This window comes from Myotis myotis, unplaced genomic scaffold, assembly GCF_014108235.1.
Source record: "Myotis myotis isolate mMyoMyo1 unplaced genomic scaffold, mMyoMyo1.p scaffold_m19_p_1, whole genome shotgun sequence".
Lineage (NCBI taxonomy): Eukaryota > Metazoa > Chordata > Mammalia > Chiroptera > Vespertilionidae > Myotis > Myotis myotis.
In genome coordinates, this window is record NW_023416313.1 from 182,968,183 (window position 1) to 182,994,014 (window position 25,832).

Here is a 25,832-nt window from a genome sequence, read left to right on the forward strand (position 1 = left end):
TTTTCTGGCTAATGAAAAGAAAATAGGATTCCACTGAATCTTCTATCTACCTTCTCCAGGACTTCTGTGAGGATCAAATGAGATGAGGCACAGAAACGCTTCATGGGTACTTGGTTACAGTGTAAAGTGTTTTCACCTGGCTAAAGTGTTCCTGGGCTGAAGAAAGTGCAAGGAGGCTAGTCGTTGCTACTTGACATCATTACTCGGAGGGAAGGACACTTAGCATATTAGCCTTTTGTAAATATAGAATTAGTGCACCAGTGGGGTCCCTTGGCCTGGCCTGTGGGATTGGGCCAAAACCGGCTCTCCAACATCCACTGAGGAGTTCTGGATTGTAAGAGGGTGCAGGTCAGACTGAGGGTCCCCACCGGTGCACAATCGGGGCCGGGGAGGGACGCAGAAAGGCTCCAGTGCATGCCTGGCCCGTCTTGCTCAGTCCCGATCGGTTCGACCCCAGGAGCAAGCTAACCTACTGGTCGACTGGTGGTCAGTGCACATCATAGCTACTGGTCAACCGGTTGACTGTCTGCCCCCTGGTGGTCAGTGCACATCATAGTGAGCGGTTGAGTGGCCTTAACATATCATTAGTATATTACGCTTTGATTGGTTGACTGGACGACCAGACACTTAGCATGTTAGGCTTTTATTATATAGGATTATATAAGATCAGAGGCCCGAAATTCGTGCATGGGTAGGGTCCCTAGGCCTGGCCGGCAATCAGGGCCAATTGGGGCCTTCTGGCTGCCTGCCGTGGCCTTCCTTCCCCCGGCTGCCAGCAGCCAGCTGGGGCCTTCCTTCCTTCATTCTGCACTGTCCCCTGGTGGTCAGCACATGTCATAGTGAACGGTCAAATTCCTGGTCTGTCAATCTCCCAAGGGGACAGTTTGCATATTAGCCTTTTATTATATAGGACAGCAGGCTGATTTTTAAGTTGATAATTTTGAATGGCCTGAGAATGATGTTATAAATATACAAATGGCCTTTGGCAGAAAAAAGATTACCCACCCTGAGCATAGAATGCATTTTCTCTCTCACTTTTTGTTTTGTTAATATTTGTCTCTTCCTCCTTTTGGGTTTCTTTCACGTAGAATATCCTATTTCTTTAATTGCTTCTTGTCTTGTTGACACTTTAATTGTAAATACAGTGTTTTGTCTGTTTTTGATTGGGGCAGTTTGGGAAAGAACACTCAATTTTATAATTTGATGGACTTAAAATTTATTAAAGCCCTACTTATTATTTTGTAATTCTAGATTTTATTTGAAAAGTGATTCAGTTTTTCTATCCAAATGTCAGTTGTTGTTTTTTTAATACATACAATGGAAATAATAGTGATCTCTCTTGGGTTCTTGTGAGGTTTAAATAAGATAATCATTACTACGTAATTGGCATAGTGTAAGCATTTAATATATGTTAGGTTTATCATTATTTTTACTCTATTAACCCAAGTAAATGATGCTTAAAATTTTTATTGAAAACATTGCTAATTTAGAAAGATTCCACTGTCTATTTGGATTCTTTGTATTTCTTTAATTATGGAAGAGTAGAAGAATGAGAAGAAAGAGTTCATTTAATAGTTATAGCATTATAGAATTTTGAAATTTTAAGGAACTTGAGAACCTCTAGTTAATTTCTCATTTTCTGAAGTGAGAAAACAGACCTTGAAAGACTGTGATTTAGTCAATTAGCTGAAGACTAGCATATCTGTATGTGTGTTCATTGTTTATTCCTATATTCCTTCTTTCTGTGTACTCATTTAGGACCTGTGCATTGATCCAAAAATCATTTATTGAACATCTGTTTGCAGAGCAGCTTTTAACTGAAATAAAAGTCACATTTTTCTCCCTCTGGGCAATATGGTTGGCAGTGTGTTAGAATTTTAAACTCTAAATTAAAAAAATTATTTAAACTTCGTTTTTTACTAGGAAAAATATTTCATTAAAATGTTCTTAGTTGGGTTATTTTTAGTATTTAAGTTATCTAGAAGGAGCTTTTTGAAAGGATATATCTATGTTTCATGAGATGGGGCAGTACATAAATAGGAATGATTAAATTACCATTTCAATGGAATGTTAGGTTTATACTTTGCTTGAAGGAGAATGGTATCTGCATCTTTTGTCATTATGTGGAAGCTAAATGCCACCAGTATGATGGAATAGACCAGGAACAGAGGAGAATGATCAGCTAGAGGAGTAGGAACTATAGGTCATATTTCAGTCATATTATATTGGGAAAAAAGAAGATAAATTGGGTGGAACAAGATTATGGAGATGTAACCAACTTGATTTGCTGCTTTAGTAGAGACTGTCTGTCTAACTAGGTTTTCTGGTTGAACTCGGTATTGTTGACAAATTGCTAATCAGCTGCTTATTAACTATTTCCAATGGAGAAGATTAAGAATGATCCACAAGTCAAGTCAGTTTCATTGGATGAAGAATCTGACTTTGAAAATAATGAATTAAATATTTTTGATGTACTGTAGTACAGGCTTTACTGTGCAATTTTAGCATTTTTTATTTCTTTGCTTTTGTAGGTAGAAAGTAAAAGTATAAATGAGATATTATGACATTGTTAAATGCCTATTTTGTCTGTCTTTGGAATTCATTTTGGTTTACAATTGGTTATAAATTGATCCAGATAAAGATTCAGAATATAGAGTCTGCTTTATGACTAATTTTTTAAACCACGGCAGTGGGGTGTGTGAATGAGTAATTATGTTGTTTTACAGGAAGTACCCAATTCTTATTCCCAATTTCAATATGACCTTTAATAATGTAAGGTCATAGCTAATGAAACAATAAAACTGGCACTTTCTATTTAATTGTAAAAGCACTTTGTCTACTAATACTTGTTAATATTGCTTGAATATTGACTTGTATTTGTCTTTCTCAGAATATGTTTCCTGACTCTTAATTGGAATAGCATTCTCTCATACGTGTGTGTATAAGTACGTGTGTGTGTGTGTGTGTGAGTGTGTGTGTGTTGGTAAAATTTTATGTTTCTGCAGAGGAGATTATGTGGAATGTCTTACTGAATTATAAGCACCTCCCCCTCCTCTCTTCCCATTCACCAACTCTGCCTTGAGAACATTGGAAGCCAACCTTCTACTGCCAAAGAAGGAGATTAGAGGATTCCTTTCTGTCAAAAGTGATCAGACAAAAGGAATCCTCAAAATAGCCAGGTTCCTGCCCAATTATTTTAGAATGAAGTACCCTGGTCTGCTCACTCACACAGATCTTCTAATCATCTTTCAGTGTCAGGATTTACTATTAGGTATAATTGTAAATCCAAGGATTCTCTCATTTTATTTTAATGATTTTTAAAAAATATATTTTTATTGATTTCTGAGAGGAAGGGAGAGAGAGAGACAGAAACATCAATGATGATAGAGAATCACTGATTGGCCTCTCCTGCACATCCCCTACTGGAAATTGAGCCTGCAACTCCCATATGTGCCCTGACCTGACTGGGAATCAAACTGTGACCTCCTGATTCATAGGTTGATTCTCAACCACTGAGCCACACCAGCGGGTGATTCTCTCTCATTTGAGGGAAATGTCAGCATGAAAGGTAGAGACCAAAGCAAATAGCAAAAAAGAACTCAGGTTACAGAGACAGTGCAGAGATCAGAAGAAAACAACAACAATGGCAAATTTATATCCTCAGAAAAGAAGATATGGAAAATAGTAAGATGTAGGGAAAATTAAAAAGAAATTTGCAGCAAACAGAAAAGCTTATGGAAGTTAAAAATTTAATAGAAGAGTTAGAAGATAAAGTTGAGATCTTTCAGAAAAAAAAGCTAGGACAAGAGATATAAAATGTTAGGGAAAAAATAGAGTGAAAAAAAAGTAGAGACTCAATCTAGGAAGGCCGTTATCTAAATACAGAGAGCTCCCGAGTTAGGATGGTTCAACTTAGGATTTTTTGACTTTATGATGGTGCTAAAGGCATAAATGAGAAATGAGGGCACAGGCCAGGAAATAATCTCCTATATTGATCTTTTCTCAGGTTAGCAATAGTATGCGGTTAAGGTATGTTCTCAATCCTGGGCAACTGCAGTGAGCTACAGCTCCCAGTCAGGCCTGCCATCACCAGGGTAAACAATCAAATCCTCTTCTGTGTACTGTGTTGTCATTTTTTTTTTTTTTTTTTTTGGCTATTGTATTCTGAGCATGTTTAAGGTAGATTTGGCTAAGCTATGATGTTCAGTAGGTTAGGTGTATTGAATGCACGTAAAATATTTTCAGTTTATGATGGATTTATCAGGAGGTAAGTCAAGAAACATTATAATAGGCAGAGGAGAAAGAGGATAGAAAAAAAGTCTAAGGAAGATAAGAAAACTTGCCAGAACTAAAGAACACATCTCTAAAGTTAAAAGACTCAGCAATTATCACTTCAAACAATTGAAAAATAAGAAAACCCAACCCAACCACAAACCACACGACACATTGTAAAATGTCAGAGCACATAAAGAGAACTTCTATAAACTTCCTGAGAGGGATATACAGGTGACCATGAAGTTATCAGAATGATGGTGTGCTAGGCTTCTAAACAGCAATACTGGAAGCCAGGGGACATTGAGGAAAGGCCTTCAGAATTCAGATAGAACATGTTTTCCTGTCTAGAATTCTATACTGAGTCCATTTTGGTTATTAAATATATATTTAATAAGTGAAAATATTTTTAGACAATGTAAGAAATAAAAAAAATGGAGAATGGGTTATGGGAAGTACAAAGGGTAGAAATACCCTACTAAAAAGAGAAAACCAACAAAGAAGTGAGATTAAGGAAATAGGATCCACTATGGGAGACAAGGGAATTACCAGGATAAAGTTAAATCCTGGTATGACCATAATTGTGTACAGGCCTAGAGAGCATGTAGTCCAAATTGGAGCCTGATGGAGGGGTACAGGATACATACATACATGTATACACACACACACACACACGCATTGATTTAGAGAGGAAAGGAGAGAGAAAGAGAGAAAGAAACATCAGTGATGAGAGAATCATTGATCAGCTGCCTCCTGCACACCCCCACTGGGGATCAAGTCCGCAACCCTGGCATGTGCCCTGTCTGGGAATTGAATTGTGACCTCCTGGTTTCATGGGTTGACTCTCAACCACTGACCCACACCGGGCAGGCCAGAGATGTATTTTTAAGAAAGAGATTAAAATAGATTTCCTCTTCCTTCCCCCCTCCCTCTAGGCATTTGAAGAGTTTCTATTGTTGTCAGGCCCCAGTGTTAGATTCTGAGGGTAACATGCATGGCCTTGTGTCTTAGTGGACCTCAGTCTGGACATGGAATCACCTGTATAAACAGAAAATTATAATACAGTGATTTAGTGCTAAAATAAGATAAGAAAAATGGCCAGTAAAAGTAGTGAGGAGAGAGTCATTAGTTCTTTTAGGCCTAATGGGCAAAAGCTAGACTTTGAGGAAACAAAGCATTTTCTAGACCAGAGAAGTAGAAGAAGAGTTGATATTTCTTTCATGAATCAGCTATATTGCATATAAAGCTCTTCATACACTCTTTTTCTCACTATTTTATTTTTTTCTTTGTTTTGCAATCTGCAAAGAACTTCTAGGGGAGGCTGTCATCTCAGGGAGTGGTGAGGAATTAAGGAAGGCAGTTTAATATGATGCGAAGGGGATAAAACAGTTGAGGAAATAGCAAATGGTAAGCTTACATATGTCTTCCATCCTAACACCTTCCTGTCAGTGGTGATAAAGTCAGGATTTTGCTGTTAATGTATGATTTTGGGTAAGTCATTTCTTCTCAATGGAGTTCATTTTCCTCCACTTTAAAATGAGAGGATTGGTGCAGATCAAGCATGTCAAACTCAAAAGCTAACATGGGCCAAATACTAGTTAACCAGGTTTAAGTTTATGTGGGCTGCAAAAAAACAAAAGCTTCAATTTTCTTTTCTTTTTTTTTAATATATTTTATTGATTTTTTACAGAGAGGAAGGGAGAGGGATAGAGAGTTAGAAACATCGATGAGAGAGAAACATCGATCAGCTGCCTCCTGCACACCTCCCACTGGGGATGTGCCCGCAACCCAGGTACATGCCCTTGACCGGAATCGAACCTGGGACCCTTCAGTCCGCAGGCCGACGCTCTATCCACTGAGCCAAACCGGTTCCGGCAAAAGCTTCAATTTTCATAGAAACATAAGTTTATTTTGAAAAGTATAGTATTAAAAAAAAAGAACAAGAGCAATGATAAAATTAATGTTTTCTTCCTGACACATGGCATTGCTTCTTTGCTACTTCAGGGGAAATCTTGTTCACAGTGATTACTTTCAAAACTGACCCAAGGTGAATATCAGTAATTCTGGATCTGACAGGAGACTTACTTCCTTTCATAATCTACTAGAGGCCCAGTACATGAATTTGTGCATGGGTGGGGTCCCTTGACCTGGCCGCCAATTGGGGCTGATTGGGGCTGTCTCACCCAGTCTTGATTAGGGCCACCAGAGCCGGCCAGCCTGGGGGAGGGACCACGGGAGGTAGGCTGTGGGAGTGCACTCACCACCAGGGGGCAGCTCCTGCATTGAGCGTCTGCCCCCTCGTGGTCAGTGTGCATCATAGCGACTGGTCATTCGGTCGACTGGTTGTAATGGTTGCTTAGGCTTATTCGTTCAGTTGACCACTCGCTGTGACGCTCAGGCATGGAAACATGGAACAGACTGATGAATCTCAGAGGGAAGGGGGAGGTGGGAGGGTGGGAAGAGATTAACCAAAGATCTTATATGCATACTAGAGGCCCTGTGCATGGATTTGTGCACCAGTGGGGTCCCTCAGCCTGACCTGGGGGGATCGGGCTGAAATCAGCCTGGTGCACTAATCGAGACAGGCTGGACATGCCCTGGAGCCCTCCCGCGGTCCCTCCCAGACCCCGATTGGCCCTCATCAGGACTGGGTGAGATGGGCCAGCCCTGTGGAGATTGGGCCAAAACCGGCCGTCCAACATCCCCCAAAGGGTTCCGGGTTGCGAGAGGGCACAGGCCAGGCCAAGGGACCCCACCAGTGCATGAATTCGTGCACCAGGCCTCTAGTTGTAAATAACTGCTCACGCTGTTATATTGGCTGGGCTGCAAAAATACTCGTGGGCCATGAGTTTGACATGCTTAGTGTAGATGGTATTGACAGTAGTTTGGAAGAAATGGAGAAACAATGACCAAATCAGTTTAGGAACAAAAGGTTAAACAAAGTTAAATAGATTTCTTTATTATAGCCTTACACATTAGGGCATGTGCATTGAACTCGTGGACTTTTTAGCCTGGCCTTGCCAGTGTAGTGCCTCAATAATGTTTCCCGCTCTATCCTTTTTCTAATGGTTTAGTGGAAAGAGAAGGGGCTTTAGAATCTTACATAACTGGGTTTGAATCCTGACTGCTGCTTAGTGGCTCAGTAGCCTTAGGTAACTTATTTAACACTCTTAACTAGTTTCTTCGATAACACCTTGTGTATTTGGAAATATTTAGTGAAAACCAATATGAAAATATCAAATGTATTTAATATATAATGGGTCAAAAAAGATATAGCTTATGTCCTATAAATTCCAGAATTAGTATAGAATGTAGTACTTGATAATGTTATTTATATCCTGTATACATTTGGTATTTGAAGTGGGCTGCTTATATGTTTCATGTATACTAATATAATTTTTCCCTAAGAAAACAAATGTTCTTGAAAGCTCATTATTCTATTTTGCCATCCACGTATCAGTCAGCATTCTGGAGACTTAGTAAGTGCTTGATAAAGAACTCACAGTTTCATCAAAACAGTGGGATGAGGTGTGATGTGGTTAATCTTAAAATGTTTCATAACCCTGGGTAGAAGTCAGTGAATTATAAATATTAATTTTCTTTGGTTACTTATGTTAAATGACTTTAAGTTTGAAATAACTAAAACTCACTGTAAATAAATTGTTCTCTAAGCAAACAATAAGGAGAAAGTGTTATAATAAAGTATTGTTTAATATTGTAAATTATATTCTTGGAATACTAATGCTTTACATTTTGTTTTGTCTCTAAGCAAATGGTTATGAGCCTTAGAGTTTCTGAACTTCAAGTACTATTGGGCTACGCTGGGAGAAACAAGCACGGACGCAAACACGAACTTCTCACAAAAGCCCTGCATTTGCTAAAGGCTGGCTGCAGTCCTGCTGTACAAATGAAAATTAAAGAACTCTATAGGCGGAGGTTCCCCCAGAAAATCATGTCGCCCGCGGACTTGTCCATCCCCAGCGTACATTCAGGTCCTATGCCAGCAACTTTGTCTCCGTCTACCATTCCACAGCTCACTTATGATGGTCACCCTGCATCATCACCATTACTCCCTGTTTCTCTTCTGGGACCTAAACATGAACTGGAACTCCCACACCTTACATCAGCTCTTCACCCAGTCCATCCGGATATAAAACTTCAAAAATTACCATTTTATGATTTATTGGATGAACTGATAAAACCCACCAGTCTAGGTAAGATGATTATTCTATAATGGTTATTTGGTTACTTTGGGGGGATACATTTTCATTTTAGAGTTTTAATATGACTCAGTTGATTATTCATAATGAAATTTATACTTGGTAATGCCATCTAGATGATAATAATGATCTTCCAATTTTAGACAGAATCAAATGTATAGAAGCTATCTTAGACAATAAAAGTGTAGCCAAGTTTCTAGTGATGGTTGCTGACACAGTAAATATTAAAATGTTTTCAAGAATATAAATTTGTGAAGTATATTTTAGATTATTAATATTTTATTACAACCTTACAAATTAAAAAATTAAAAACCAGTAATTATTACTGACCTCAATTCATTTCTTAATTTTCAAGAAATTAAGACGTATAAAACAAATGACTAGCTAGTTTTGATTATTTAAATGAGTTCATGGTTGTAATTATTATAAAAGGAGATTTGAGCTTTGATGTGTAGTATTTCAGTTTCAGTTGACTTTTTAAAGTGGACATATGTGCTTTGCAGGTGCACACATACATAATCATGGCAATATAATACAAATACTTGAAATTTCACTTACTGTGTTTTTCCTAGAATATTAAATAGAATTTAATTTATTAATCAACTTGCAGTTTTATTTTATTTTTTATATATTTTTATTGATTTCAGAGACGAAGGGAGAGGGAGAGAGATAGAAACATCAATGATGAGAAAGAACCATTAATTGGCTGCCTCCTGCATGCTCCCTTCTGGGGATCAAGCCCAAAACTTGGGCATGTGCCCTGATTGGGGAATCAAACCATGACCTCCTGGTTCATAGGTCGACACTCCACCAGTTAGCCATACCGGCTGGGCAATCAGTTTGTAATTTTAATTGCTATAATGCAACCTTACTTTATTTAATGAAGAATAAAACAAATGTTATTGTGATCTCTGATGCCTTTGGTGTAATTTATTTAAAATCACATTTCCAGGTGCTTGTTTGTTGTTATAAATAAGTGGTTGTTGGTAACCAATGGCCTGCCAGCTGTTCTTTGTGGATCTGAGCTAAGAATGTTTTTTTGTGTGTGTGGTTTTTAAATGTTCTTAAAGAGTTCTTTAAAAAAAAAAAAATGAATATGCAACAGAGACCATGTTTGTCTGCAAAACTTAAAATATTTACTGTCTGGCCCTCAAAGAAAAAGTTTGCCAACCCCTGTTACAAACAGTTAAACCAGGGGTCCTCAAACTTTTTAAACAGGGGGCCAGTTCACTGTCCCTCAGACCGTTGGAGGGCTGGACTATAGTTTAAAAAAAACAACTATGAACAAATTCCTATGCACACTGCACATATCTTATTTTGAAGTAAAAAAACAAAACGGGAACAAATACAATATTTGTATTTGCATGTGGCCCGCAGGCTGTAGTTTGAGAACCCCTGAGTTAAACATTTCAGTTTGGGGGATTGTTGAGTGTTGAATTTTGAGAACATTTACTGAAATTCTTTGAACTGGGAAATGTTTGTTTTTATATTTTGCATGATTTATATGAATAAATCAAGATTTTAGGAGTTATTTTCATATAAATTTTATATCACATTTTATTTTAAAAATAGCCATAATAAGAAAACTTAACAATTGTTGAGAACCTATATGCTTATGAAGCTTTACACATGTTTATTATAAAAAATGAAAATGCCAAGTCCTTTCCTCATTAGCAGTTTAATGTGTATGCATATAAAAACAATTTGTTTCTGCCCTAACCGGTTTGGCTTGGTAGGTAGAGCATCGGCCTGCAGACTGAAAGGTCCAGTTTCGATTCTGGTCAAGGGCATGTACCTTGGTTGCGGGCACATCCCCAGTGGGAGGTGTGCAAGAGGCAGCTGATCGATGTTTCTCTCTCATTGATGTTTCTAAGTCTCTATCTCTCTCCCTTCCTCTCTGTGAAAAATCAATAAAATATATTTTAAAAAAAACAAGAAAGAAAAAAAACAATTTGTTTCTTGTTTTTCAAGGAGGAATCATATTATACATAGTATTCTGTGTTGCCAAAAACATGCTGTACTCATGCTGTACATCATCTGAGATTTAAAGGAAAAAATGCTGGTGGCTTTTATTTGATTGGATTCCCAGCTCTCAGATTTTCTTATAGTCTAAATCCGCCGTGGGCAAACTACGGCCCGCTGGCCGGATCCGGCCCGTTTGAAATGAATAAAACTAAAAAAAAAAAAAAAAAAGACCGTACCCTATTTTATGTAATGATGTTTACTTTGAATTTATATTAGTTCACACAAACACTCCATCCATGCTTTTGTTCCGGCCCTCCAGTCCAGTTTAAGAACCCATTGTGGCCCTCGAGTCAAAAAGTTTGCCCACCCCTGGTCTAAATTAATGTGTCTTGCTGTTTTTATTTTCATACAAGTACCAGTATGAATAGATGTTGTTTACACATGTATCTAAATTTTGTTTCAGAGTGGAAGTGCAGACTGGACAAGTCATGGTTATGTTGGATAATGTTTTAAATTAAACTTAAATTAAGGAAATTTTAAATTTTTATTTTGAAATACTTTACTGAGATACTTTGCTTGAATATATATTTATTTCTAATTGTCTGTACTAATTGTCTTTTCATGCTTTTGTAGCCATAACTTAATATATCATAATTTATATCTTATAGCTTTAATACTTTAGGGTACATCTATCTTTATGAGCTTTTTTTGTGTTGTGTTAATTAATCCTCACCGAGAATATTTTTGCCATTGATTTTTTTAGAGAGTGGGAGGGGAGAGAGAGACACACCCATAGATGTGAGAGAGACACAGTGGTTGGTTGCTGGCCCAACCAGGTCTGGGGATTGGACCTGCTACATAGGTATGTGCCCTTGATTGGGACTTGAATCCCCTTCCTTTCTGTGTGTGGGCTTATGATCTAACCACTCAGATGCACCAACCAGGGCTCTTTATGAATTTTTTAATGTGAACTTAGTAATGGGTTAAATATCTGGTTACCCCCTAAAATATTAGAAACAAATAGTTCATAAGGAAGTATAATGAATGACTCAAGTCCAGAATGTGACAGGTAAATTAATTTTTCATTTGTATCCCTTCTATTTTGGCCTTAAGCACTAGATTTAAATAGATTTTTAGATGTTCTGATGTAAGCTGAATGTCTTTATGCATGATTCATGTTTCTAAAAAATCAAAATAGTTGTTTTGTTATCCCCCACTTTATTGGGTAATTCTTATCCATTCTTAGAGTAATTTTATTATATTTCTTTAATTTTAAAGTACTTTTAAGGCTTTTTCATTTTGGGGGCACATATTAAAGATAATGTCTTTCGTTGTCTGTAGTTAACTAGAAGAATGGGAGATGAAGTAAAGGTGGTTGTAAAGTAAAATGCTTGATTTATTGTGTATTTTTGCCTGTCAGTGTTAAAATCTGTTCGTTCTATGAGGCCTATTTCAAATGCTTTTTAAAACCTTCTCCATTAATTTTTCTAAGATTTCCCACTTAACCTGTCTATTCCTCTCCCATCCAGAATCGATTTCACTTTCCTGCATTCTCTTACATTTTGTTGTTGTTAGTTTCTTAAAATGATAATGCTCTGCTGTATTCATCTATATATTCCCATAATAGCTAGCTATGAACCTGTTACATGGTAGTTGTTCAGTAAACATTTATTAGCTCTCTAATTCATTTAAATACAATAGTCTTTTACTTTAATTCAGTGAATTTTAACCATTTTATCATCCAAATACAACTGAGGCACGCCACTTAGCATAAACAGTAGCTTATGAGAGGTAGAAAATATTTAATAGACTATTTAAAAATATTCCCCACATTACAAAGATAGCACATTTAATGTAGAATCCATAGACACTACTTACTTTAGACATAAATTTTTAAAATATTTCTATTGTGTTCCTCTAGTCAGAAGTCATCTGTGTGTATGTGTGTGTGATTATTTCTGCTTTTCTTTTAATGAAGAGGAGAATCTTAAATACTGACTTAACCCAGCAGGATCTTAGCCACATATATTATTGATTCATGTAAATAATTGGGCACAGAAAAATTTTAATCTTCATAGTAAGTATATTGAGCACCCTGTGTTAAAAAGTGTATTTTGAAATCATTTACATAGTGTGCCACTTTTGGTGTTGATGAGCTATGAAATTTACACAATTATGAAAGTCAAATGGGCAAATAATTTTGATTAAGATATTTTGTTAATGTCCATTTAGATACAAGATGTTTCCCCTAAAGTCCTTTAATATTATTTAGAATATTATTTATATTTATTAAGTTGGCTTGTGTTAGAGCATAATGATAAAAACAAAATACTTTCATAGTGACTAAAAGAATAATTCTTTAGGATACAGTATTTGATTTGATTCAGAATTGAATAATCAGTTTTGTAATATTTAAGTTTTGTAATTACAAGTGCAAATGGCATTAACAGGTTTGAGAATAAATTTTCTTTTGTATTATTCTTATTTAACTCTCCAAAGACAATGAAATTAGAAGTTTTATTTGTACTTTTGCCTGAGAATAATTTCAGTGAGGTGTTTTTTTTTTTAGAAATCTTTTAGCTCTCTGTCACCTCTTTGGAAGGGTTATAATGGGGGAAAGCTTGAGAGAAGTAGGGTGATAATGAACAAATTAAATTTTTTTTTTTTAATAAATCTTTATTGTTCAGATTATTACAGTTGTTCCCCTTATTTCCCCTCATCGCTCCCCTCCACCCAGTTTCTACCCCACCCTCTGCCCTTACCCCCCCACTGTCCTCATCCATAGGTGTACGCTTTTTGTTGCTGGGTCAAAGGTCATACACATGGAAAATGTAGCTATTTCCATCCGCGACGTGTCCCTGTGTTCGGAAAGATCTCTTACAACTTGTTCACGCTCTACTCAGAAAGGGTTCGGAGACGTTTAACGGCTTTTTAAAATAATGTGTCCTCTTATGTTTAAAATGAGGATTTCGCTACCAAAAATGAGGAGAAAGCAACACTACAGCTGCTCTCGCCCTTCTCGCCCTTCGGGTGATAGTTGTGCTTGGGGCTGCGCGCTGGTTCGCGCCATCGACGAAGCCGTCTGGGCGGCTTGTGCGGCTCTGCCGGCTTCGCAGGGGCTGTCGCAGCCTCGCAGGGGCTGGTGCAGCCTCGCAGGGGCCGTCTCAGCCTTGTAGGGGCCAGCGCAGCCTCGCAAGGGCCGTCACATCCCACGTTGGGGGTGAAGGTGCGAGTCAGAAGCTCCTCTTGCTGTCTCTCCTGCTGCTCCCTTGCGTATTGCCGATGCTGGAAGTTTCTGAGAGCAGTCTGCAGGTGCTGGACATCATACTTTAACTGGTCAACATGAAGTTTGGCATTCTGTCTTTTGTTGGGTGTCTCCTTGGTGGACAAAATCTCGAGGCGTTCTTGCTGGCTGATTATCTGGTATGCTTGCTTGGATTTCGTTTTCTACGAAGTGCACAGACTGCTTGTCTGCCGTCTCCCAGCGTCCCATGTGAGACTGGATCTGGTGGACCTGTTTGTGTGTTTGCTGGTACAGTGGTTCCACGTCGCTGGCCCAGCCAGGTCCCACTCCTGCTTCCTCTGAACCTGATTCTGCTTCTTGAGTGTGTCCCTTATGGATGCGAGGAGTTGAAATTTGCAGTTTGTTGGGTTAAGCTGCAAAAGCACAGGTGGTTCCTTTTGTGCCACTGGCACAGCTTGGGTGGGGATGTAAATTGAGTAGAGCGGGGTCTCAGGGAATCACCAGGGCGGAGCAAACAGCAATGGCATCTCCGTGACTCCTCGCCTCTCTGTGACTCCGCGTCTCCGCTTCCCTGAGTGCCAGCAAGCAGCTCCGTGAGAAAGCCACCCTCTCTCCCCGACCCGCTGCAAGGCCGTCCCGCCTCTCCCTGTAGGGGTCTGGGACCTCAGAATCCCGCCCCAAACAAGCTCAGTGGATTCGAGAGTTTGTAACCCCTTCCGATTGAAAAAAACCGTGCATCCAGTTGCAGCCCGCCTGGCACGCGACTCCATACCTCTGCTCTTGGCGCCTCTGCACATCCTACTCAGTCTCAGTGCTCTTCTTTCTTTCCATCAAGTTGTAGAACTTCCACTGGGCCAGCTTTCCCATAGTTCTGAATGATAGCTGTTTGTCTTATAGTTGGTAGTTTCAATGTTGTTGTGGGAGGCAGCATGCACAGGTCTATACCTTACGCCGCCATCTTGGTTCTCCACAAATTAAGTTTTTTATTGTAGTTTTACATTTGTAGTGCTTCTTTTAGAACTTTACAGTTTAATCCTTTTTTTCATTGAGGACAGTGACAGTAACAGGATAAAATGAAACAATTCACAGGCATCTTTACTTATTTTTTTTTTTTTTTTACTAAAAATGATCATAAAAAATTGGAAATGACCTGTAAAGTTGATCTCCTCTTTTTGTTCTCCCTAATGCTAAAAGTGCCCTAATATTTTTTTGGTAAATATTTGGATGCTACAGACAAGAATCTGAAACACTGAGACATATTTTAATTGATCACATGGAGGCTATTCCATTTGTGATTAATCAGGTCACTTGTTTTATATTTCTCTTTTTTAAGTCTTGGAAGGTGACTTCTATTTAAGTTTATTATCTGTCAAACAATCTTTTCTATAAAACAACAAATTTCTCTTGTCTGGGATGGAAATATACACACACACACATATAGATATATAGATATATAGATATATATAGTATTTGGATTCCTGAGCTCTGTTACAAGTAGTTCTAATTTGATGTGGGATAATATATGGATATTTTCTAGGGAAAACTGACTATCAACTTAGGTGTGCTGGTTTTCTAGTTTCAGTATTTTAGAAGGCTAGGTTGATTGCTTTCCCTCTAAAGTAGAATATTTTCATATAGAAAATGATAATTATATTAGGCTTGGGAAGAAATATGAATAATTTGTTGAAAGCGTTTGAATGATATATTTTAATTTTAATTATATATAATATCTATCTACCTATCTATCTTGGGTTTTGCCTTAGGAAAACAGGCACAGATGCTTCAGTACTTCTAAATAGTTAAAATGATCCATTTTGTTTTGTGCAATGTAGGTAAGGTGCGCCTGCTACATCTTAATAATATTGGTTACCAGTGTTTTTTGCCAAGAACTCCGCTGGCATTGGATTATATTTCACAGTTTCCTTCTCCTCTCATTTTTGATAATGGAATTTGCCTTCCTCCATATGCCTAATCGCTAATGATTGGAGATCAGGTGATGCAAATTCATGGACACAGGCTCTAATAATTATTGAAAAGGCATTCAAAGATTTTATGCACTCTTCTCTACTTCTAGAAAATTTGCCTTCTAACAGTTCAACACAAACAGTGATCTGGACTAGAATTTTGGGAAGTCAAAAGCCATATTTCTTTTGTAGGTATGTTTCTTCCCTAGAAACGTTTTGGCTACAGATTTCTGCTTTTCAAAACAAAATCCACGCTACACCTTCTAAATCTACATTCCTTTGTAAATAATATTCTTTTTATCTGATGAATTTAATAATTTTATTACTATTTGTATATAGCAGTGATGGCGAACCTTTTGAGCTCGGTGAGTCAGCATTTTGAAAAACCCTAACTTAACAATGGTGCCATGTCACATATAGAAATTTTTTGATATTTGCAACCATAGTAAAACAAAGACTTATATTTTTGATATTTATTTTATATATTTAAATGCCATTTAACAAAGAAAAATCAACCAAAAAAATGAGTTTGCGTATCACCTCTGACACACGTGTCATAGGTTTGCCATCACTGGTATATAGTGACCCAGAGCCTAAAGGAATCTAGTGTGTTTTTAATAAATGGGGACCTGTATTCTTGAGTGTTATTTGAGGAACTAATAACGATAGTCTCTTTGGTTGGAAAGGAATCTTATCAATCAGAATCAGTAAAGAACCACTCCGTGTAATTGTACTTTTAAATGTGAGATTAATGAGCCAGCTATTTAGGTCCAGAAGCAAGTAAGTACAGTTTAACAAAGAAATCCAACATATATTTTTATTGGGATGGAATTTAAAGATCAAATGTATAGTGTATATCAGTGATGGCGAACCTTTTGAGCTCGGCGTGTCAGCATTTTGAAAAACCCTAACTTAACTCTGGTGCCGTGTCACATATAGAAATATTTTGGTATTTGCAACCATAGTAAAACAAAGACTTATATTTTTGATATTTATTTTATATATTTAAATGCCATTTAACAAAGAAAAATCAACCAAAAAAATGAGTTCACGTGTCACCTCTGACACGCGTGTCACAGGTTCGCCATCACTGGTGTATATAGTACTTGAGATGTGCGTTTCCGAATTTGCCGGTGGGTCCTATACCACTTTGGTTTAGTCTCCCCATCAAAATTTGAATTACCGTACAAGTTGCAGACTAGCTGGCTTGAGGACTTGGTTGTGGTAATCATGATGCAACAAAGGGAGAACCCAATTTGGCAATCCATTTGTTTCCTTTAAGAAAGTTTGTTGATAGATATCTGGGACATTCCCTTTCTTTAGTAGCTATACCAGTGGTCCTCAAACTAATTTGTTTTTTTACTTCAAAATAAGATATGTGCAGTGTGCATAGGAATTTGTTCATAGTTTTTTTTTTAAGCTATAGTCCAGCCCTCCAACGGTGTGAGGGACAGTGAACTGGTCCCCTGTTTAAAAAGTTTGAGGACCCCTGAGCTATACTATTTCAGTGCTGACAGTGCTTGCAGATGACTTTAGTAGTTTTATATTGAGATTAGTTATTCTAATTTGTTCACACTACTGCTGCTAAGTTTATTAAAACTAAAATGTAAATAAGCTTTAGATATTCCAAGAATGGGATACTGCAGTGCAAAAGAAGCTGGATGTTGAATGCAGTGTTATAATTAAATTATTTTAAGGTAGGTAAAAATAAAATGGCTGAATGGTTTTTAAGAATCAACTTTAATATATGACTTCTACCTGTTCTTGGTAGTTCCAAGAATTTTGTTTCTCTCTCTCTTTCTCTCTCTATAATATTAAAAGGGTAATATGCTAATTAGACCAGACGTCCTTCTGGACAAAGTCGGGGTCACAGGGTGGCCAGCCTGGGTCCCCGGTGCCTGCGGGTGGCCGGAGGGAAGCCGGTGCTGGCAGCCACGGGAAGGAAGGCCTACTCTTGCATGAATTTCATGCACTGGGCCGAGAGAAAGAGAGAGAGAGAGAGAGAGAGAGAGAGAGAGAGAGAGAGAGAGAGAGAGAGATGAGAGAGAATGAGAGAGAATGAGAGAGAATGAGAGAGAATGAGAATGAATGAATATGAGAATTCCAGAGGGGAAAGGAGAGGAAGAGAGAGAGAGCTAGAAACACCAATGATGAGAGAGAATCATTGATTGACTGCCTCCTGCATGCCCCCACTGGGGATTGAGCCCACAACCTGGGCATGTGCCCTTGACCAGAATTGAACCCTGGACCCTTCAGTCCGCCGGCTGATGCTCTATCCACTGAGCCAAACCAGCTAGGGCCAGAATTTCGTTTCAGTGTTTATTTTGGAGCTGTATCTTACAGTATTTTATTTCTGTTTTTAAATTTTATTACTTTAATTTTTAAATTAATGACTTTGCTGTAAGATATAGATTGGAAGGGAAAATCACTTTAATGTACTCAGTAGCAGCCTATTGTGTTTCTTTTCATGACTTCCCCATGTGAAGTTTTTTAAAATAAATATATATTTTTATTTATTTCAGAGAGATAGAAACATCAGTGATGAGAGAGAATCATTGATCAGCTGTCTCCTGCACGCCCCCTACTGGGGATTGAGCTGGCAACCTGGGCATGTGCCCTGACCGGAAATTGAAACGTGAACTCATGGTTCATAGGTTGATGATCAGCCATTGAACCACACCAGCAGGGGTGTCCCCCATGTGAAGTTTAAATGTAAAGTTAGCAATTTATATTTACATACAAAGGAAATGATGAATACAGCTGATTACATAAATACTAGTATCTTAAACTTTTATGCAACAGGTTTTGTTTTTTTTTAAGCCCAAGTATAAAAGTAAAATTGGATAGTGAAGAAGGCTGATAGGAAAAGATTTGTTCATTCCAAATAGGGTATTGGAGGAGAGCTCTACAGACACCTTAGATCACCAGAAAAGACTTAACAAGTAGGCCCTAGAGCAAATTAAGCCCCATAACATTGCTGGAGGCAAAAATGACAAAATTGAAGCTATCAGACTCGGGAAATTATGAGAAGACAGTGTTTCTTTGGAAAAGAAAATAATTCTGGGGAAAACAGAAGGATTGGGAAATAGGAAGACCAAGTATTATGTTAAAATTATAGACTTTATATAACTCAATACCTAAATATTTTAAAGAAAAACTCTTTTTTCAACTTCGTGTATATTTTAGGTTTTTGCTAGGATTTATTCTGTTGTAATGACATGTATATGTAGTTAATCTTCCTAATGGCTTTTTAATATTTTGAGTGAACAAAACCTTTTTTGCCTTATAAAGAAAATAATTACAGAGCTTTCAGTATGTAGAGAGATCTTAAAAGTAAGATGAAGATGGTAAGTCTCCTTAAAATAGAGAAGGCCCTGCTAGTGTGTTTGAGCATTGTCCCATGCACCAAGACATTGCAGGTTTGATTCTCAGTCAGGGCACATGCCTGGGTTGCAGGCTTTGATGCTATATCTATCATTTCCTTTGTGATTTCTTAAACATGGACGTGCATGAGACAGATGACCAATGCTTCTCTCTTCTTCCACTCTCTCTTAAATCAATAAAAACATTTAAAAAAATTAGGAAGATGCCAAGAACATACAGTGGGGTAAAGACAGTCTATTCAATAAATGTTATTGGGAAAATTGTATATGTACATGCAAAAATAAATAAAAATAAAACTAGACCACCATACTACACCATATATAAGAATAAACAAAAAATGGATTATAGACTTAAGGACTTGAAACTATGACACTCCTAGAAGAAAACTTAGGCAATAAAATTTCTGACATTTCTCAGTATTTTTTCTGATCTACTGGATCAAAGGAAACAAAAAAAAAAAATAAGCAGGAGGGACTACATTTGCACAGCAAAGAAAACCATCAATAAAACAAAAAGACAACCTTCTGAATGGGAGACATTACTCACCAATGATACATCTGATAAGGGATTACTATCCAAAATTTATAAAGAACTCACACAACTCAACACTAAAAATAAAATCCCAGTTAAAAAAGGGGCAGAGGACCTGAATAGACACATCTCCAAAGAGGACATGTGGATGACCAATAGACATATGAAAAGATGCTCAACATGAGAAAAATGCAAATTAAAACTATAAGGAGATAACCACCTCACACCTGTCAGAATGGCTATCATCAATAAATCAACAGACAAGTGTTGGCGAAGATGTAGAGAAAGGGAATCCTCATTGCACTATTGGTGGGAGTGATGATTGGTGGCCACTATGAGAGACAATATGGAGGTTCCTCAACAAGTTAAAAATGGAACTGTCTTATGACCCAACAATTTCACTTCTGGATATATAGTTGAAGAAACCCAAAACAGCAATTCAAAAGAATGTCTGCACCACTATATTCATTGCCGTGTTTACAGTTTACAACAGCATGGATGGACCGACAGGATATATTATGCTAAGTGCTGTTTGACAGAGAAAAACAAATACCATAGTGATTTTACTTAAATGTGGAATCTAAAGAGAAAAAAGACGAACAGACAGTAGAAACAGACTCATAGATACAGAAAACAGACTGGTGGTTGCCAGAGGGGAGTGAGGTTGGGAGGCTGAGTGAAAAAGTTGAAGGGATTAAGAAGTAAAAATTGGTAATTACAAAACAGTCCTGGGGATTTAAAGTACTGCATAGGGAAAATAGTCAATACTATTGTAATCACTATGTACAGTGCCAGGTGGGTACTTGAAATATCCGGGGTTGGGGTGGGGAGGGGGTAACACTTTGTAAAGTATATGATTGTTTAACCACTATGTTGTACACCTGAAACTAATGTAAAATAATATTGAACTGTGATTGACTAAATAAAAAAAGAGTGAAGAAATTAAAACTTTTTGGAGTTATAAAATTACTTGAATAACAGATATAAAATAGAGTTAGAGAGGATGCACCATTCATTTTATTGATTATTTTCTTCTTTGTTCCTTTTTTTGCTGATTTTTATCCTTTCCATATGGACCAAGCCATATTCCAAAAGCCAAAGATCTTATTAAGAAAGCATGTTTGCTGAAACCGGTTTGGCTCAGTGGATAGAGCGTCGGCTTGCGGACTGAAAGGTCCCAGGTTCGATTCTGGTCAAGGGCATGTACCGGGGTTGCGGGCACATCCCCAGTAGGAGATGTGCAGGAGGCAGCTGATCGATGTTTCTCTCTCATCGATGTTTCTAACTCTCTATCTCTCTCCCTTCCTCTCTGTAAAAAATCAATAAAATATATTTTTAAAAAAAGAAAAAAAAGCATGTTTTAATTTTATCCATAAATTATTTATTTCTTAATCCATGGTCATGGATGTAGAATTTTCTCTATCCCTTTCTCCTAATAGATTTGTTATTTTATAAACAACAACACACACATAAACTTTTTTATTTTAAGAAGGTTGTTCATTCAACTAATATATATTAAGTGCATTTTGTGTGTGCCGTTTTAGTTGGCAGGAAAGAATAAGATATTCAAGGAGTTCATGATCTAGTGGAGGAATGAAACATGCATTAGTTCATCTTAGAAAACACAAGGCAAAGTAAGCTAAAAGACCTAACTAAGGTAAAAATTAAAGTGATTATATTTACCAGGGTGCATGAATTTAACATTTTTGTCTTATGGAGTAGTTGAATCAGAATTACTGTCTACGGCCATACCACCCTGAATGCTCCCGATCTTGTCTGATCTCGGAAGCTAAGCAGGGTCGGGCCTGGTTAGTACTTGGATGGGAGAATTACTGAGGGTGCTTATTAAAATAGAGATTTTCCCACATTCCGGATCTTCTGAATTATATTTAACATCATAGGATATTACACATACCTCCCCAGGTAGATTGCTTTATTTGTTTGAATCCCTACAGAATGTGTCATGTACAATCCTTTCCATGAACATATAGTTTCCATTTTATTTTGTTGCCATATCAGTGAGCATCCTATATAATAAAAGCCCAGCGACTGAAATGGTGGAACGACCAAAACAATCAGAGACCAGGGTGATGAGGTAGGCAGGCGAGTGGCTAGGGGTGATCAGGCAGGCAGGCGAGTGTTTAGGGGCAATCAGGCAGGGTTCGGAGCCAGCGGTCCTGGATTGCGAGAGGGATGTTCGACTGCCAGTTTAGGCCCAATCCATGGGCCTAAATCGGCAATCGGATATCCCCTGAAAGGTCCTGGATTGCGAGAGGGTGCAGGCTGGGTTGAGGGTCCCCGCCCCATCTCCCCCTGTGCATGAATTTCTTGCACTGGGCCTCTAGTTCTTATATCCTGTATAATAAAAGGCTGATAATGTAAATAGACCGAATGGCAGAACAAACAGCCAGTCGCTATGACGTGCACTGACCACTGGGGGTATGCGCGGAACATGGCGGGCGTCGGCTGCAGTGGGATGGTGGAGCAGGTGAGTGGGGGGCGCCAGATCAAGGTGGTGCACTGGTTGCTGTCATTGGGATGAGCCTCTAGTGGTCACTGAAAATTCTTTGCTTCTGTGCACCACGGTCCCACCTGGTGTTCACACCTGCTGCCGGTGCTGGCACCCACAGCTGGTGCCCAGCACTGGTCCTGATTGTTCGGCACAAACAGCGGGTGCAAGCAGCAGCTGCCGGCCCTGATCACCCCTGAGGGCTTCTCCACCTTCCCCTGCTCCTGAGGGGCAATCAGGGCAGCAGCTGCCGATCGCAACTGCTGCTGGCGCCAGCCGCAATTGCTCCGCGCCACCAGCAGGTGTGAGTGGGGCTGGTGCCATCAGCATGTGGGAATGGTGGAGATGGGAGCAAAGCTACTGGCAGACGGGACCAGGGGCCACAGCGGGTGGGGCTGGGCGGGGGCACGGAGGATGAGCCAAGACCCACCCTGGTGCCTACTACAGCCTCGTGGCCGACAGTTCCTTTTAGGGTGCATGAATTCGTGCACTGGGCCCCTAGTATAAGAATATATATTTTTGTACTAAGTTAATTCTTTAAATGCAAAGCAATTTTCCTACTTTGTTGTCAAAGGATATCCATGCTTCTAAGTTGCTATTAAATTGCATCCTCTGCACACCCCCCCCCCAAAAAAAAAAGTTTACCCTCCTACCAACATTTTTGTGAGAGTGCTTATTACCCACAGTTTTAGCAATAATTTAAAGTTTTTATAAACTGATAAAGTAAAAATAATACCTTGTTTTAATTTATATACTTTTGCTTTCTGCTGAAGTTGGACATTTTAATGATTATTAACTATTTGTAATCTGTGAATTGCTTGTTCATATTCTTTGCTTATTTTCCTTGTCTGCATTTTTTTCTTATTGGTTCATGCTTTGTATATAATGCATAGTAGTCATCCCTCTATTATATGTTTTAAATATTTTATCTTGGTCTGTAATTTGTAATATCTCCCATTACACAGAAGTTGAAAAACAAGTTGTAATTAAAATCTGTGAGTTTATGATGTTTGCATTTTTAAAACAGCTTCATTGAGATATAATTTACATATTTTAAAATTCACCTTGTTAAAGTGTCTAATTCAAAGTTTTTTAGTATATTCATGGAGTAGTACATCCATCACCAGTATTTAATTCAAAAAAATTGTATCACCCCCCCTCCCCAAAAGAATATCAGTCACTCTCATTTCCCCCTCCCCCAGCTCCTGGAAACCACCAATCATCTTTCTGTCTATGGATTTGCCTATTCTGGATATTATATAAATGGAATCATGTAGCATATGGCCTTTTGTGACTGTCTTCTTTCACTTAGCATAATGTTTTCAGGGTTCATTCATGTTATAGCATGCAACAGTGCTTCATTCTTTTTGGGGGGAGCAGGGGAGTATAATTATTTTTAATGAGTGTGTCTAATTTTCTTTTTAGAATTTTTAATTGTGGCAAAAAAACGTACCCTCTTAATCATTTTTAAGTGTGCTGTTCAGTAGTGTTAAATGTACTCATATTGATGTACAATAGACCTCTAGGCCTTTTTTAACTTGTTAAACTATAACGTTTTTCATTAAATAGCTCCCCATCTGCTCCTCCCCCCTAGCGACTAGTAATCACTATTGCACTTTCCAAGGATTTGACTATTTTAGGTACCTCATATAAGTAGAATCATATTTGTCTTTTTGTGACTGGCTTATTTCACTTAACACAGTGCCCTCAAGCTTCATCCATATTGTAGAATATGCCAGGATTTCTTTCCCATTTAAGGCTGATTGAATTCCATTGAATGTATATACCAACCACATTTGGTTAACCATTCATCTGTAGATTGACATTTAGGGTTGTTTAGTTTCTTGGTTGTTGTGAGATTCTGCTTATCCAAAAGTGGGAGTACTGGGTCATAATGGAAGTTCTATATTTAATTTTTTGAGGAACCACCATGCTGTTTTTCAGAGCTGTACCATTTTACATTTCCATTAACAATGCACATGGGCTCCAGCTTCTCTGCATCCTCACCAACACTTACTTTCTGTTTTTGTTTTGTTTTGTTTGTTTGCCATTATGATGGGTCTGAAGTTATCTCATTTTGATTTGCATTTTCCTCATGATTCATGATGAGCGTCTATTAATTCAGGTACTAGTTGGCTATTTGTATATTTTCTCTGTAGAAATGTCTCTTCAAGTCCTTTGCCAGTTTTTTAACAGGGTTATTTGTTTTGTTATTCTTGAATTATAGGAGTTACTTATTTAATTATAGGAGTTTATTGATTTTGAATATTAACCCCTGATTAGATATGTGATTTCCAAATATTTTCTGCCATTTTGTAGGTTTCCATTACACTTGGTTTATTGTGTGTGTGTGTTTTTAATGATAACAGGGTATTTTATTTTTTTAAAAATTTTACTGATTTTTAGACAGAGGAAGGAAGAGGGATAGAAAGTTGTCTTGTTCCTGAACTTAGAGGAAAAGCTTTCAGTCTTTTACCATTGAGTGTGATGTTACCTGTGGTGTTTTTTTTATATACTTTATTATGTTGAAATAGTTTGCCTATAGTTCTTGGTATTGAGTGTTTTTAAATCATGAAAGGATGTTAAATTTTGTCAAATGATTTTTTTCTGCATCAGTTTGGATGATCATATGGTTTTTCTTTCATCCTGTTAAATGTGGTATATTAATACTGATTAATTTTCATATTTTGAATCATCCTTGTGTTCCACAAATTCTACTTGGTTATAGTGTATAATCCTTTCATGCTGTTGAATTTGAAGAGTAGACATTCTTATATTGCTCTTTAGAGGGAAAACATGTAGTCTTTTACCATTGAGTGTGATGTTAGTTGTGGAGTTTTTCATAGGTGCCCTTTTTGTCAAAATTTTTAAGTCATGAAAGTGGAATTTAGAATTTTTTTAAATGCTTTTTCTCCATTTATTGAGAGGATCCTGTGGTTTTTGTTTTTCATTCTATTAATATGGTCTGTTGTATTGATTGCTTTTCATATATTAAACAGTGGCTTTTGGATTTTACCTGAGTTTTGATGTCCTACCTCCAAAATGAGTAAATTAACAGTCTTCCTACATTTCTATTTCTGACATTTATGGGGCTTTAAAAACCAATTCTGAATTTTATTATCTTTTTAAAAAATATATATATTTATTGATTTCAGAGAGGAAGGGAGAGGGAGAGAGAGATAGAAACACCAATGATGAGAGAGAATCATTGATTGGCTGACTCCTGCACACCCCCTACTGGGGATCGAGCCCGCAACCCAGACACGTGCCCCTGGCTTGAATCGAACCTGGGACCCTTCAGTCTGCAGGCTGACGCTCTATCCACTGAGCCAAGCTGGCTAGGGCTTATCTATTTTATATGAGAGTAAGGTTCTAATTCCTCCCAAACTATTTTGAATGAATGAATATTTTTCTGGATATTATTCTATTCCACTTACCTGTTTGTATATTTCTTCACTAACATGGAATTATTGTATTTAGGTTTTTTTATTGTCTTAAAATTTTTGAATAGACATTACATTCATTTGGTACAAAAAATCTAAAGTTACAGAAAGCATTTATAATGAAAGGGAAATTCCTTTCTTCCCTTTATCTCAACCACAGGTGGTACTTTCAGTTCGAGCGTATACAAACGTTTGCCTCATTCTTTTTTTTTTTTTAGTTCGAGCGTATACAAACGTTTGCCTCATTCTTTTTTTTTTTTAGCATTGACTTTGTGTGTGGTTGATTGGACTATGCTTTAT

The 25,832-nt window shown here is 37.7% G+C and overlaps 1 protein-coding gene across 3 annotated transcripts in view; it reads left to right on the forward strand.

Annotated features, from left to right (window-relative positions):
* Positions 1 to 25,832, forward strand: part of PIAS1 (protein inhibitor of activated STAT 1) — a 128,884-nt gene that overhangs the window by 23,816 nt on the left and 79,236 nt on the right. Inside the window, exons 1-3 of one of the 3 annotated variants that reach the window (XM_036305791.1) lie at positions 4,014 to 4,094; positions 5,579 to 5,679; positions 8,042 to 8,486. In XM_036305791.1, the coding sequence (XP_036161684.1) occupies positions 5,677 to 5,679; positions 8,042 to 8,486 (448 nt within the window). In that variant the 5' untranslated portion in view covers positions 4,014 to 4,094; positions 5,579 to 5,676. Of the gene's footprint in view, positions 1 to 3,988; positions 4,095 to 5,578; positions 5,680 to 8,041; positions 8,487 to 25,832 lie in introns of those variants that run through there. The other 2 variants (XM_036305775.1, XM_036305782.1) reach the window with 2 other exon arrangements.